General features: G+C 43.3%; 1 protein-coding gene across 7 annotated transcripts in view; it reads right to left on the minus strand.

Moving 5' to 3' along the window:
- Nucleotides 1–2193: 2193 nt before the first annotated feature.
- The window catches only part of PSD3 (pleckstrin and Sec7 domain containing 3), a 106863-nt gene continuing 92392 nt past the window's right edge, over nt 2194–16664 (minus strand). For 5 of the 7 annotated variants that reach the window (XM_039724075.1, XM_039724077.1, XM_039724074.1 and 2 more), the window contains 4 exons: nt 16277–16347; nt 10212–10369; nt 9233–9377; nt 2195–5955 (listed from right to left, as the gene is read on the minus strand). In XM_039724075.1, coding sequence (XP_039580009.1) covers nt 5512–5955; nt 9233–9377; nt 10212–10369; nt 16277–16347 — 818 coding nt within the window. In that variant the 3' untranslated portion in view covers nt 2195–5511. Of the gene's footprint in view, nt 5956–9232; nt 9378–10211; nt 10370–16276; nt 16348–16664 lie in introns of all 7 variants that reach the window. The other 2 variants (XM_039724076.1, XM_039724078.1) reach the window with 1 other exon arrangement.

Raw genomic sequence — 16664 nt, forward strand, 5'->3', positions numbered from 1 at the left:
AAGAGGTTTGCCAAGCATGTTCTAGCCTGCCTTCAAAAAGATCATCTATTCAACCCAACCATGACAGCCAAGCAGGGCCATTTATAGATCTGCACCTTTTTTGGGTTTTGTTTCTGCTGCATGTATCCTATAGTTATATAAAATAATTCACAGAATGACGTATTGGTTCTGGCCAGGACTAATTTATGCAGTAGCCCGGCAGGAGCATGGCTTGGACTTGAAGGTTATTCTATACCACCTCATGTCATTTTCCAGGAACAGGAGAAGATGTCCCTTCTGGGTTGGGGTATTCGGAGGCAAATGGTTGGGTATTGGATTCTGCGTGGTGAGCATTCTTGAACACTCTGTTATTAATACTGTTGTTGTTTACCATTCACTTCTTGTCTCATTGCCATTTCCAGTAAATTGTTATCTCAACCTGTGATTTTTGCCTTTTATGCCTCAAATTCTCTCCAGCCCACTGCAAGGATGGGGAGGGGAAGGAGGGAGTGACCCAGGGCCATGTAGTTTGGACAGGCTCAGTGGGAACACTAAATACCACTCCTTAATCATAAAAGGGAGGTCAAATTTTCTTCCCAAAAGTGTATTCAGCATTCCCCAACTGTGGCAGATGCCAGATTGATGACCATCCCAACATCACTTGTGAGAACAGTCTCATCTGGCTTTGCTGTCAGGCTGCAGCTGCAAGTATCAATTTGCCCCAAAACCTCACATCTGAGAGTGCAACATCATTGTCACAGCCAACAGTCAGCACAACAAAAGGAAAGCTGTGGCACGGTGGTATTTCGTAGGGAAGGCAAATCATGCAGTGCCTGCTAAAGGCCTTTTCTCTTTGATCACTCATAGTTCTGCCCACTGGACTGGCAGCTCAATAAAACTAGATTAATTGACTTGGACCCTTGGGAAGCCTGACAGAATACACATCCACTCAGGTAGCAATTTTTTTGATGCTACTTGGGCTGAAAACACCAGTGGATTTCTAAACAGTCCTTGCATTGATCTTGATGTTTCTATATGCATCAAGAATTGAATTCAACAAGAAGGCTGTCCTGTGCCAGGCACAACAGAATAAACAGCAAGGAGCAATTTTCAACTGGCCCTCAACATTACCTCCCAAGGCGCTCTGTGGGAAAGGCCAGTTTGGTAGTACTACTTCATATAGAGAAAGGGTGGTACAAAATGGGAGACACCTATCCAAGCTCACCCTGTGGGCCAGCATGAAAACTCAGGTAACAGGTTAGGTAACAGGAGAGCCAGCACTCTCTGCAGAGCCATGACACTGCTCAGAAAAGAGGGGCTGGGAAGTAGGAAAAATATTTCTACGTCATCTTTCTGCTCTCTGTGCCTGAAAACTGCTGGCTACCCCAAGGGCCTATGGCACAAAGAGGGGCCTTTCAGGTATGGAAAGACCTACCCATGGTGGTCTCTCCTAGACCTGTGCTCCCCTTGGAAAGCCTGGCACAGGATATATGCAGGAACTGTGAGGAGGCATCAGCCTCTTCCACCTATATGTGAGCTAAAGAAGGAAAATGGAGAACTGAGGAGAATCCCGTTCTGAAGAAGAAAGGCAAAGTGCTTTGTCACTATGAGAGGAATTGAAAGCAGCTCTCTGTGCACACCAACAAGGAAAATCCTGGAAGGGGAAGCGACAGGACACAATATATCATAAGGCTCTATATAGCAGCTAAGTGAGAGCGTATAGTTAAAAACTACACAGAGGCCCTTTGTCTTTAATATATATAATTAATATATAATGCTAATGGCTGACATCTACAGCAGCCTTCTCTGCAAAAAAATGTGAAGCCCAGATAGCCATTCCAACTGGGTAATCCCTAATCTTCCTGACTGCAGAGACAGCATGGGTTTGGATGTCTTCCAGCCTGCAAACTCAGGAGAAGGTTCTCTGCTTGGAAGGAAGCAAACAAATTATTCCAATGCCATCATCTCAGCATTGCCAGAGGTTTCCAGGTTTCATTCCTTCACACTCACAAAGTGTCCAGGGTCAATGCAGTAACAATAAGCAACAGTGACTATTTACTGTACTACCTGCTGCTAAGTACCAGTACCAACATGCCCCACACTGTCAGGAAACTAGTGTTCCCAGCACCCTAGCCTCTAGTCAGCCTTCTGCAGCTGCATGTTTGCACAGCTTTTCTCACACTGCTGTGATAACTTCCCCGGTGAGCCTGTTCTAGCGCCCAGCCACCCTCTGGGTGAAGAAGAATCTCCCTCCAATGTCCAGCCTAAACCTCCCCTGACACAACTTCAGGCCATTCCCACATGTCATCACAGACAGATCAGTGCCAGTCCATCCTCTTCCCCTCACATGAAAGTTGTTGACTGCAAGGAGGTCTCTCCTCAGTCCCTCTCCTCCAGGCTGAACCAAGAGACCACAGCTACTCCTCGTACGGCTTCCCCTTAAGGCCCTTCATAATCTTCACTGCCCTCCTTTGGAGGCTCTGATCTTTCTAATACTGAGGGGCCCAAAACTGCCCCCAGCACTCCAGGCAAGGCAGCCCCAGTGCAGAGCAGAATGGGACAATCCTCTCTCTTGCCTGGCTGCTGATGCTGCGCCTGATGCAGCCCAGGACAGAGCTGGCTGCAAGGGCACTGCTCACTCATGTTCAGCTTGCCCTTGAACAGGCTCCTTTCCATGGCACTGCTCTCCATTTTCTCATTCCATACACTAAGGGTTGTCCCATCCCAGATGCAGAATCCAGCACTTTCACTTGTTGAACTTCATACAGGTGGTGATTGCCCAGCCCTGTAATTTGTCAAGGTCTCTTCGGGGGGCCTCCTTGCCTTCAAGGCAGTCAGCAGCTTCTCCCAGTTCTGTATCATTTGCAAACTTGCTCAGTGTCCCTTCCAGTCCTGTGTCCAAGTCATTTATGAAGATGTTGAAGAGCACAGGGCCAAGGATGGAGCCCAGTGGAACCCCACTAGTGACAGGTCACATCAGTCTGATGTCACCCCATTCACTGTAGCCCTTTGTGCCTGACCCATGAGCCAGCTGCTCACCCACCACATGATGTGTTTATCCAGCTGTGGGCTGGACATTTTCTCCAGAAGGGTCCTGAGAGAGACAGTATCAAAATCTTTAGGAAATCAAAAAAAGATTGCATTAACTGGCTTCTGTTGATCAACTAAGTAGGTTATCCTGTCATAAAAGAAAACCAGGTTGGACAACCCTGACTTTTCTCTCATGAAGCTGTGCTGGCTGTGATGATGGTTCCAGTGTCCTCCAGGTGTTTTCCAGTACTTCCTGGAATAATTTTCTCAATTTTACCAGGCACTGAAGTGAGAATGGCAGACCTGTAGTTTCCAGTGTCATTCTTTTTGCCCTTCTTGAAAACTGGGAAAACATTAGACAGTTTCCAGCCAACTGGGATCTATCCAAACTGCTCAAATATCATCGAGAAAAGCTTTGTGAAAACATCAGAAAACTGTTTGATGTTTCCTGAATGAATCTCATTAGACCCCATATATTTGCAGGGATCCAGCTGGAACAGCTGATCCCACACACCTTCAAGGTTAAATGGGAGCATTCTCACAGACATGGTCCTCCATGTCAGGGCACTGAGAACCCCCTGGTCTGCCAGCCATATTGAAGACAGAGGCAAAGACGGCATTTTTTTAAACACCTCTGCCTTGTCCATGTCCCTGTTTGTGAGATGAATGTACTAATCCTGTAAGATGCTGATGTTATTTCTACCCTGCCCTTTGCCATTAATATATTTAAAAACACTGCTTTTATTGACACTCTTTTTAAAACACTCTTTTTATCCCCCATAGCTCTGGCCAAATGCAACTCCAATTAAGATTTGGCCACGTGAATTTTCTTGTTACAATGGTGAGCAGCATCACTCTCTGTATTCTTCTCATGCCACCTGACCTTGCTTCCACTCAGCATAAACCTTACTTTTTTGCCTTAGCTTCAGAAGATCCCAGTTACCCTTCTGCCTCATCTGTTTGACTTCCAGCATTTTGGAATTGCCTGCTCTCATGACCCTTGGAATGGCGTCTTGATAGTTCAACATGGCCTGTGAAATCTGTGTTTCTTGTGAAGGTAACACAGCACAGCGAAACCAGCACCCCGAATTACCATTTCTCCTAAGTAACTGAAGCTGTTGCCACAACTTTCCTGCTTAGATGGGCACTCATGCAGAGCTGATCACTTATCTGAACTGCACAGCTCAAATGCTGTTTGAGACTCTCACTAGCGAAGAGGATACCTTTTGTTTTCTGGGCTATACTGGTTCTGATTTGTACTGAGGTACCTGAGGAATATCTCAGAAGATAAAGGATATAAATTTTATCCCTGATAAAATTCACAGGAAACAGAAAAAATCCCTGCAACAATCTACTCCCTCATCCATCTTTCTATAAACGTTTAACACTCCAGCCTACATTTCATCCTAACTCACCAAGCTTCTAAAAGTGACAGAAAATAAACTTTGTGTCAAGAACCCAAAGCTAAGAAAATGCTTGATCTTCCAAGTTTTACAAGATCCCCTCCAGAGATAAAGTGTGTGGCTTACCCTGTACATCTGAGTGCACTGTTCAAAATTAACTGACACTGTGCCATTGATCACAACCCTTTGATCTCGACTGTTCACCTCACTGTCGACTTCCTAATCTACTTCATCAGCTTGACTACAAGGTCGTTAGAGGTGACAATATCAGAATTCTTGTCAAAGTAAAGAACAAACAACATCCACTGCTGTCCCCTTGTCCATCAAACCAAACATCACATCATAGAAGACTATCATGTTGGTCAGCTTACGATTCCTCCTTCATAAAGCCATACTGATGGACATTGCTACAGCAAAGTCAAACTCAACACAGTGGTTACACAGTAGTCAACCTTCTTCAAAAGCAAAAGTATGCAATGATTTAAGTCCAGGACTAAAAAAAGTCTCTCTAACAGAAACTGATAGCACAGGGCAGAAGGCTTACTTCAGTTCTGGAGGCTTGTGCTGTGTTGCCTCCAGCATCAGCTCTGGTTGTCTCATCTGTCTTATCTGCTCTTCCTCTTTCTCAGACTACGTATTTTCCTTGCCAGGCAGTGCCTATTTAGAGTAGGATCCTTTCAGACCCAAGGCAACATTGACTCGCAGTCCTGGGGGAAAAAGCTCAAAGGTGTAGTCATAACAAATGGCAGACATCTGCTGGGTTGCAGATTCATTCCCACATAGTCCTAAAATGTGGCAGACACCATTATAGATAAAAGCTGCTGTCAGATACTCAAAACAATCTCCTAATGCATCTGCCTAAGTTGCATCACTCAACCCTGTGATCTTTAATTCTACCATTTTCCTTCTCATCCTGACATCCATTTCAGTGGTATACAACACAAGTGGCTCTGATGAGGGAGGCATACCTATGACAATAACTTCAGCATATCAGTTCCTTCAGAACCTACCAAGGGAAGACAATTACCATGATCTGCATTCCTGCAGAATGCAGTCATTCTTTAGAGACTGAGGTTCCAATACACTAGGCAGCACAGTTTTACAACACGAGACACTTCGTGCACAAAGATCTTACAATTTTTTTAAAAAGGTACATCAGGAAGGACAGGAGTCTTGTTTCTATCCTCCATGTTACAGACTGGGAGCAAAATTCACTAAGGAAGTTCTCACCAGAAAGAAGAGCCACATCCCAGCATCTGCAATTGCTGTGACTTTTCTGCCTAGCAAGAACACACTTCCTAGGGAAGTAAAGTGAAAAATTAAGAACTTCCAGACTGTGACCCAAATATAAGACCACCCACAACCAAGAAGTAAAAGTAATAATGTTTCCCATATATACCTCAAACTCCAGATAGTGGTCCTTCAGTTTGTAATCATCTACTTCCTTGCCTTTGAGCTTCTTGTCAGGAGGATAGGAGCGATGTTCAGCAAGCTCAGTTGAGATCTGCTTCAGTTTAGCTTCATGGGACTTCAGCTGTTCATCCTTCAGAAACACATTAGGCACTTAAGTGACAGAATCCAAAATATCCAATAGGCAAAGAAAAATACAGAGGTTCCTGTACAATAATACCTCATAGTTTCTTTTTCTTGGATTGATAAAAGTCTGTCATCCCGAAGCACTGCCACCAACAGCTCTCTCAAAGGCACTCAAAGTGGCCAAGCTTGCAGAAAAACTCAGCAGCTAGCAGATGCCGCTGGGATGGAGAGCAAACTTGTCATCCATTGCCTTGCTGTGAGCAACAGAAGCAGCTTGCTGCCGAGCAATACTGACAACATGACACATTGTTCTAACACATTTTTTTTGTAAATTAATTGAGACTGTTGTCTTGCAGATAAAGCAAGGGCAGAATGAGACAGGTGAAAACTCTGCCTGAGGTTATTGCAATGTAAAAGGAGTTCCTTCCAGGATAGACAAGACATGGAGTCAGGGCCCTTCCTTCTATTTCTGCACTGCCAAAAGCTCTCTGGTGTGTGGTTTCTATTTGTTTAGAACAATACAATGCATTCAGAAGAGAAAGGACTGTCCATTCCCCAAAAAGTAATCTCATCTTGCTAAGATGCTACCAGTTTTTATCCCACTGTGCAGTTGGAAAAAGTGAGGAGCTGCTACTCCCACTTTCTAGGCAATTTCCTTTATCATAAACCCAGGCCCACTCACTTCCTCCAGTCCATCTGTCAGCTAAACCTTCCCTCATCTCAGAAGGTTTCCATCTCCTGCAGGATGGCCTTCTGTCCATTTCTAGGCTTGGATCTGAAATTATGTTTGAATCAGGTAAGTCCAAAATAGACACATGATCATGCAGACACTGGTGAATGAGCCAAGAGGTAGTACCCAGTTCAGCTCCTTGTGTAGGTACCTCGCCTCAGAGGAAGGAACAGCTGCCAGTGCTGTCCCTCCGTGGTGTGGTTTGAGCGCAACCCACAGCTCAGATGAAGCCCACAGCTTCAAAACTAGCTCAGATATGCCTGCACTGCACTGAGTCACATTGGGGACTGAGCCTCTTGGCTCGCTGAGCTGGAGCTGTGGAAAACAGCAGAAAGGGGGAAAATTTCGACAGATGATGATAGGTAAGACCCAGCTAATCTTGTGTTTCAATTCTTTGCAAGAGCACTGAAGACAGAAACACATGGGATAATCTGCCTCTGCCTAAACATGGTAGGGCTGAAACCACTTGCTACTGATTGCCAAAAAATTCTTGCTGCTGTTAGTTACTACCCTAAATGTGCTTGCTCTCTCATTAGTGCCCAATCACTCTTTACATTGTGCTGATTCCACAGGTCCCAAGAACATCCTGTGGTAATGAGTTCTACAGCCTGATGACAGGAGGTCTTTGAGCAGCTATTAATACAGCACTTGTAATTTCCAGGGCACCATCTTTGGAGCTTTTGTGTGTGCTGTGCATTCTCACAAAAAAAAAAAAAAAAACCACCAAAAAAAACCCCACCAAAAAAACAAAACAAAACAAAACAAAAAAAAACAAACCCACAAACAAACAAACAAAAAAACCCACCAAAAAACAAAAAAAACCCACCAAAAAACACCTAACACCCTAGTACGTATTTTCTAGACTGGTTGTTCCTTTATATATAGCTTTGTCACATCCCTCCTTGGTTGGACTAACCAAGATCATACACTGCTCTCCTTTTGAAAGAAAATCTAGTACAATGATCTTGCACAACCTGTCATCATGTCCAGCCTCTCTTTCTTACCTATGCTAGGTCCTCACTGCACCTCGACTTCTGGCTGACCAGGAACAGACCCTTTGAAGAAGTAGTGTCCATCATGACTCATTCCATAAAATCCTAAACATCAACCACAGGCATCTGACAAATTTGGTTGGTTTTTTTTTTTTTTCATGAGAAACAGCCTGCTGGCAGCTTTTCCACACTGACAGATGAAAGCAGACATGTTTCTGCTTGCCTTTGAATTTATCTATTTTGAACACTTAACATTCTTCTGCTTATCTAAATCTTATTCCACTTTTCATGTCTCTCCTTCAAGATACAAATCACAGGGTTGTGATCTATCTTCTCCCTTTCCAGAATAAATGGAAACAATAAGACTAGGAAACAACATGGTAAATGGAACAATCATACAGAACAACAATCAGTAAAAAAGCTTCCCTTGGTGACTGGGGGTAAATTACGGAAGCACCATACTGTATTTTTAAAAAGGTATGCATGAGCAAAAACTAAAACCAAAAGGATGAGACAAGTTAATATCAATTTTTTACATAACACGTTTTGAACTTTAACCCAGAACAAAAAATGGTAAGTCAGTCACCACAGTGTAAGAAGAAAGGCTACTGTCATGGAGAGAGAAAAAGCACAGGCAACCTAAAAAAACCCACACCCTTAGAGAAACACAGATTCTGAGACAATGGTTTCTAAGGATAGTTGCTAAGCTATGAAGACAGTAAAAAAAAAGAAAAAAAAAAAAAACCAAACAACAAATGCATTTAAGAAGCAAGCCAGCATGGGCAGATCACCTTAAAAACTACAGGAAGATATCATGACGTATAACCACTGTCACTCTGTCAATCTGATCAACACACTCGGTATCATGTTCCTGCCAGTGCAGGAGGAATTCCAGGCAGGCATTGCATCTCCCAAAATACAAAAAGCTATGGGCACAAGCATCTGACACAGCTAGTCTGAGACAAGCAGAAATATGTGCATTTGTGCAAGAAGCAGTAGAGCTGTGAAACTCCTTGCCACAGATGCTAAAACCTTGTGTGATCACAAGGGAGACTGAAGAGATTCATGTAAGACACAGTTTATAAATATATTTTATACAAGATATCCCTGAGCTGATAAATGGAGTCTGGAAAATCTAGTGGGAGAAATATAATTGATGCTTGTCTGATGCATCAGCTTTCACCTTTTATCAATTCAATAAGCCAAAGACCAGGAGTATGTCCACTTCTTCTGAAATGACTGGCTTTCATAAACACTCAAATTCAAAAAAACCCACCAATCAGTATCTGAAATGTCCTCTGCAGGGACACAAGCACAAGAAGAAAATTCTTTATCTGGTACTATTTTTTTCAAAAACATATATCAATTGTATTTGAGTCTTTTCCTTTTCTCCCCCCACTTCAAATCTTGCATGAGGAAATGAGCAGAGATTTATTATGCAAGCCTTCTCCTCCTAGGACTGCTAGCGGAAACAGCTATAAAACAGTGACAAGGACCACCATCCAGTGTCTGGACAGAAAGAGAAATCATTATCACCTACCCTCTATATAAAAATGTCTCACCTGAGATAGCTTTGTTGTGGTGGCTGGCAGGAGTGGGCGACTGAACTTCTTCTGAGAGCCAATGGCCGCTGGAAATGGTGGTGCAGAGAAGACAGCAGCCACACAGTTAATCTTGTTGATCCAGGTCTGCATTTCTTCTTGGCTCCTGAGGGTGCAACACATATTAAGCACTTGCTGACTCAGCCTTGTCTACCTCTTTCCATCCCTTCTAGAGTATTTTAAAAAGTCAGAATAACCAAAACTGGACAAGTCTTAGGAGTCTGCTCCATCTTCCTGCCTATGTTTGCAAGCAGTTAGTGCTAAGTAACTCAGGATGCTTGTGGTTAGGTCCATACCTTATCCTAGCACACATCTTTCTCTAATCCAATCCCAGCAACACAGCTGACAGAGCCAACTAATGACCTGATTCAGACATGTGTCCTAAGGCCTCGGTTGTGCTGGTCACCACAGACCTATAGGAGGTTTAATATGGATCTTAGAACAGGGCTCAGAAGCAAAAGGCAGGTCATCTGTTATATCTGGATATCACAGCATGAAAAACTTTATGAAGTCACTTGTATTATGTAGTAACTTTGTTTCTAACCACAGCATATCTTCTAGAAAGACATCCAGACAGGACTTGATGACATCAGAAGACAGACAATCCAAGACTGCCTTTGGTCATTTGCCTCAATGATTAATCATCCTGACTGTTATAAGTTTGTGCCTTGCTTCCAAATTGAATTTCCTGGAGCTTCAGCTTGTAGCTCCTGCATCTTGTTATGCCTCTCTCAGCTAGATTAAAAAGCCTCTTAAAACCTGATGTTTCCTTCTCATGCACTACTTGTGCACTCTAATCACATCACTACTTAATCTTGTTTCTGATCAAATAAACAGATTGAACCTCTTAAGCCTCTGTTTTAACCTGTCCAGGAAGGAATTTATTCCTCCTTCAGCACTGCTTTCTTTCCTCAATGAGTGGCACAAGGAGAGCACTTACTGGGCTTGGAAAAGCAGGACTCTCCAATCTGCTGTTTTAAGCTTGAGGACATTGGGTTTCTTCTCATAGTCTGTTGCCTTGGATGCCAGTGCATGGTGCACACTAACCGCATTCTTCAGATCTTCCTCCGACAAAGCCTTTTCTGGCTTATATTCATCCTGCAGGAGATAGCAGGGAGAAATTTATGGCATTCAATTTCTGCATGTACTATCCCTTTTTCCTTAGCCTAGGGAAAAAACCTTATTCCAGAGTTCAGAAATAGCAATACAGTACATGAACTAAGTGCAACCTGACTTGTGGTTTCCACTACCTTTAACATGTTTTCTTTTTTTCTTTCCTTCTTTCTTTCTCAGTTTTGATGGCTTTCCAAGGGAGAGAAGTAGTTCTACTATCTGCTTGACAGGAAGAGATGTAAGCAGGAAGTATTTGACTATGACAACAGCTGTGGATTACTTGTCTTAATTTCAAGAATCCTTCATAATCAGCTCCCCAACTCCACTGTTCAGCTACTTAAGCTCTCAGCCTCTACTGCCTGATTTTACTTTTTCTCAACCAATTACCTTTGTAGGTGCTCCTAGGCAAGCCCTCACACACTGCAGAAGCCTCGTTACCATGTTCACATAGAAAATTACAGCAAACTCCCTTACGCCTCTCTGACAAGGGTCTACGAATGGCAAGCACAGTTCTGTCTGGGTTTCTGACATGCTAACAGTACCACTCCTAACACCAGATGACATAAACAGGGACTCTTGTCTTGCAAGCATCAGCCTGGAAGCAGTCTTTGATCTTCTGACTGCCAGAAGATGGACAAGGGCATAAGGTAGCCACAAGTTCCATGCAAAGCCCACATGACTATAAACAGCTTGGGAAAGCCAGGAACTTTTTGAAAGAAAAGTGATTTTCCAGCAAGGCTGCATCACTTTTTTTCTGAAGGGCAGTCCAAAGCAGTCTGTAATTTATTCCATTTCTCCCCCTTAGTGTATCACAGAAATCAGTCTCACCTGGAATATGCACCAAGTGTGACAGCTGCAAAGCAGTGAAATAACTCCCTACAGACATGGTAACTATCGATCGTGCACTTGAACACAATTTATGAGACAAGGTTTACCAGGAAACACAGTGCAAGACTCAGAGTATGTTCAGGGATAGCAATAGCTTCAACATCCAGGGAGACACCCACCTGAGAGAAGAGCTAGCTAATGTGCATGAATTCATTTACACAACTTCTCTGGCAGCACACCAAACAGGACTGCAGCCAGAAGAATCTGTGACACTGCCAAAGGTATCTGAGGCTGGGCTGGGACTGGGACTCTCCACGTTGAGTCTCAGTGGATAAGAAGTCACCAGCTGTGGTGACCACCTCTTGGAAGGTGGGAGAAAACATCTTTCTCCTCTGTCATGTCTCCTCCTTTTTGACGGAGATACTGCTAGGCCCACAACTTCCCACACTGCTGCTCAGACACTTAACCTGAGAAGAGGCAGCTATCCAGCAGTCCTGCCACACCACCACCTCTATGCAGAGCTAGGCAAGGGCACAACCCACAACAGGTCTGGCAGGCCCAGCAGAAAGGCATAGCACTACTGCACAGGTGACCAAAGGGCAGCCTCCAACCTAAAGATCTGTGATATAAGAGTTTTACAAGGGCTGGCAGTGAGTAAAAACAAATGTCCTTCCTCTTTCATAATTTGAGACTCAGCAAGATTTGGAGGAATCTGTCTTTCTTGAAGGATGTTGCCTATGCCCACTTAGGGCATTTCTTTAAAACTTTTTCAAGGAAGTCTGGCATACACTGTCTTAAAGATGGAAGAGGCAAGGCCTCAGGTCAAGCCCTTCCTGTAAGGGTTAACAAGCTGATTTATTTGGTGGTAGTTTTGGGGAAAATGACTGGCTCCATTGTCCAGGAAGACTGGGAAAACCTCAGAGCCAGGAAATGAACTTAGACAGGCCTCAGACATACGATACTGTATCTTACCTCGTATTACTGCCTAGAGACAGGGTCAGCCATCACGTAGCTTGTTGCCTCCTAGCTTCCTCTATGAGCTGCACCAATGTCTACAACTTGCTCTGGAGACTAAATCTTCTGTTTCAGAAGAAGTCCACATTTGGGCAGGCCCAGAAGCAGCCCTGGCTGATAAGCGCTACTTTCCAACAGAAAGCATTCATGGTAATCCTTGTTAATCCCACCAGATCAGTTGCCTGCAATCTACCGTGACAGCTGGGACTCTGCCAGCTTCTCCAAAGGCACTGATCAGCATACCGGAAATGTCTCCACGTAGTTTGCCAGCCTCAGAGAAAGCTATAAGGACATGAATGTGCTGCCAAAATTCCTTCTCCAAGGCTTTCAACTCTTTTTGACTGGTAGGGAATGCTAGGGGAGTAGGAACATCCATTTTTGCCTAAGCTGTCAAGGACAGCATGTGCTATGATGTGCTGGTGTCAGTGTTCAGGTTGAGCTGAAATGGAAGACAGCTCTCTAAAGTTAGACCTAGACAGTGATAAGAAACATATATGAAGCCAGAAAGAAACTGTGATCTATCTGTCAGCTGAAGGCCGATGGGAGCGCTGTGTACAATGCAATGGCATGCTGAATTCATCTTTCTCAAAACTCCTGGAGAATGACTTTCCCACATCTTGATGAACCAGAGTCAGCATATTTCTAAACACATTTTTTGGTAAACAAGAGAATGACATTTGTCTTTTCTTATCAGTCACTGCACCATGCATGCATATCTCCATGCAGCGGCATAAGATGGCTTCAAGATTCTCTTTCAAAAGTTCTCACCACCAAACACTTTACATCAGTCTGGCCTGTCTCTATTTTTTTTTTTTTTTCATTTTTAACAGAGGAAATTTGAGAAAATTTATATAAAACTACCGAAACCTGCAAGTTTATAAAGTGCCACATCAAAGAGCAAATATGTTGCAAACCTCACAGAAGACTCGAAACAAAACATGAAGGTTTGTGTCGTGTACTGTTTGCCCAGAAGCAATTTCTAGCAAGGAAGCGAGGTCAGCCTTACGTCCTCTCCTTATAAGCTTCTCTTGTGTATGCACATCACATCCCATGTCAGTCTAGTGAACAGACATTCAGTCAAGCTGCTACTTTGCAATTTCCTCTTGCTATGAACAGAGAGCAGGAAATAAACCTCGGCCTGAGGATGCCCAGAGACACAGCCAATGTCCTAAACACGTCAAACTTCTTATTTTATATAATACTGCGCAGGCACGTTTAGTTGGCTAATTGTGCACATTTCCACTGAGCTCCTCCAGTGCACTCTGTGCTCATTAATTTAGAAACCATCTCTCCTAAATCACTTATTTAAGAACAACACAATACACACCACAGGAATTAGCACTGGAATAATTCCAATGGGAAAAAAAAAGGTGGGCAGGGAGACATGGTGGTCCAGAAAAATCCTCAGTAAATCTCAAGTGACCACCATTTACAAAACACTCTCATACATGGCCTTTGCAAAACAAAGAGAACAGGAATGCAAACAGAGAGACAGCAGAATTGGGATCACACTGCCCACTGGGGGAATCACAGCTGCTATGAAATATTAATATTTATATTACAATAGTGTCTTGAGGGAACAGCTGAATTACGGATGAACACAGAAAGCAATACTGCAGAGGTTTGTACATGTGTTTGTGTGTATACAGCACCTGTACAGTGAGATTTCTCTCCATCCTGCTTGAATAGTGCAGTGAAACCACCACCACAGATGTCATCTCCACCAGTATATAGGGAATGAGAGAAAGAGGACATGCTTGTGAATGCACCCCAGCCTACTGCACTATGTCAGCTTCACCCTCTCTATAACCAGGAGAGAACTCAGGTGAACTGAGAGAAGGCAATCTTTTGACCAGGACTACTGCCAGGATTATTTCCAGAACTATGCACTTCTGCAAAGAAATCAAACTGTTCTAAAATGCTTCAGTACTTCCTAAAATTAGAATAATTTCAGTCCCTACAGAAGGAAACAGTAGCTCAGCAACCTTTACTATAACTACTTGGCCTAGCTGTGTGTTTTTTAACTCTGGCACCTTCACCTTTCATGATACTACAACCCTAAGAGAGTAAAGTTTATTTGAGGGCTGAAGGAAAGCTCTGGCGGACCCTCCAAAGCTGAAATCACAGGCTTTTTCACAGCTGCAGCATGTGGCCGAGCAGTGGCCAGGGGCATTGTGGGGAGGCTCACAGCTGCCCCGCCACTCTTGGAATGAGTTACCTCCCATCACACCCTTCTGTCAATCTTTCACAGCACAAAAGCAAAAGCCTTGCTTGGTAGTATGCTACAGTAAGACGGCTTCAACGCAATGTATAGCTCCCATGCAAATGGGAAAATGCAGCTCTGCAGAGTACTGCCCTGTAACCACTGAATTAAAGTGCTCTGAGAAGTGCAAAACACACAACTAACAAACAAAGAAGAACAAGAATTCCAACAATGTATTTCATTCTGCAAAGATGCAGTCATATGTGAAATTACTCCCTGCTCCTGAAAGCATGGAGGGTAACAGGGGGAAGGGCAGCATTCTGTAGCAAATTTGCATGCTACATCAACATCTCTACATTTTATTACACGGAAAGCATTTTAAACTAATATGTCAGCAATACTCATAAAAATATTTAATTAAGGTGCTAAAATAGACAGTATACTCAGTTCTTTCCCTTGAGTATCAAATAAGGAATTAAATATTGTATTACAAAAAAGGAGTCTTCTCATTTCTCAGAGAACCATGCATTTTTTTCAGGTAAACACTGAAGATTACTTATTTCAGAAACTGAAGCAGATGAATCCACTTCGGTCATAAAAGGGTAAGTACAAGCTTGCCATGAAGGCATTTTAGTAATACCTGAATGTGCTCCCAGCAAAAGGACTTGGGCTTCAGTGGACTTGGTTTTAGTCTCTTGCACTGGCTCTGAGTGTATCACATCCAGCTTTCAGCCCAAATCTTCTACTGTGACCACAGATTTTTTTTTTGTCTGTTTCAGGATTCCAGCCCCTCACAAAGGTACTGCATCCCGAGCATTCACCTTGTAAACCTCATGCTATAATAATCTGATTCAAATCACTCTTTCTTCTCAAGAGACTATTCAGGCTGGCTCCAGTGAAAGCAACAACTTCAGAAAGCCACAGCAGGGGATGAGGAAATAGCAGTATGTACTTGCACTCCTGATAGTTACAAAACTATCAGTTTTTGTGTGAAAATGTAAAACAGCTTTCAAAGAAGCATACTTCTGCAATATAGGGCAGTCTGGACAAGCTGCATCTATTCCATGAATATTTCATCTACATTGGAGGGCAAAAAGCCTTAACAACCTACTTAGTTTCTGCCATGTATTTGATTTTGACAGTTCTCACTCATATGTTACATTTTATGTTCTAACAGTGTAGTTAAAAATGACTATAATATATTTAAGCTTGCAACAAAAGGCTTAAAGGGTTTCATCTGACTTTTTTTTTAGACACTTTTTTGTCAGGAAGCACATTTTGTTAGAAACCCATCCTTTCTTGCTTTGTGGGGAAAAAAGTATCCTTTTATCCTTCAATTTCGCAAAGGAACAGAAGCTGCAGCTTCCTACCAAAGCCAAGCTGTTGTTCAATTGTTTTGCAGCTGGTCTTGCAGGCACTGCAGAAAAATGTACTATGTAAAGGTGGGAAAGGAGGACAACTTTACAGAAGGGGAAGTCATACATATGAAATGCAAAGTTAAAAGCAGCCTAGAGGAATGCATGCATGACACAGAGAGGTGACACTGTCTTTCCTGGTGAAGCTGGCTGGTTTTTTCAGCCGTGTGAGACAGCAGTAGCATACTGCTGGAACTTACAGGGTGCACATGTGGATGCGGCAGGGGAACTGAACTTGAAATTGTGAAAAGGAAAAGGGTATCAATGAGAGGATTCATGTCTGAATGTGTGTGTTAATAGGGTGGGGGTAGGGAGATCAGCCATGCTGTGCATCGGAGGGAAAGGAGCCTGGAGGTCGCTGAGAGAGTGGAGAGGATGCACGCTGCTTTATCCCTCTTTAATTAGTTTTCAAAAGACAGCGATTTCCCCTACCTTCTGCAAGTACAGGACTGTTCCCTTCAGCACAGCATAAAAGGTTTTCCAGCCTCGTTTTCCCCGGGGAGCTGGAAAGAAAACAAATGAAAACCCATTTAAATCAGATCCATTTTTACACTTTGTATATGCTACAGGAGAGCTACATTAGCCCTGTGTTAAACCTCCTTCAAACTATCTTTCTCAAAGGACAATACAACATAGCACAGTGCCTGCATGCACCTGCTATGACAGAAAGCAATACAACAACCCTAATGACAGCCCTGGACTGGATCAGGAAGGAACGGCAGCAATGCAGAAAGGAGGCCACAGAGAGCCACAGAGATCCAGTCTTTATGCTCTTGAAGACAGGCAGACATCGCCCCTACACAACTACATCTGAGCTCTG

The sequence above is a fragment of the Passer montanus genome, unplaced genomic scaffold (assembly GCF_014805655.1).
Source record: "Passer montanus isolate IOZ18808 unplaced genomic scaffold, ASM1480565v1 scaffold52, whole genome shotgun sequence".
Classification (NCBI taxonomy): domain Eukaryota; kingdom Metazoa; phylum Chordata; class Aves; order Passeriformes; family Passeridae; genus Passer; species Passer montanus.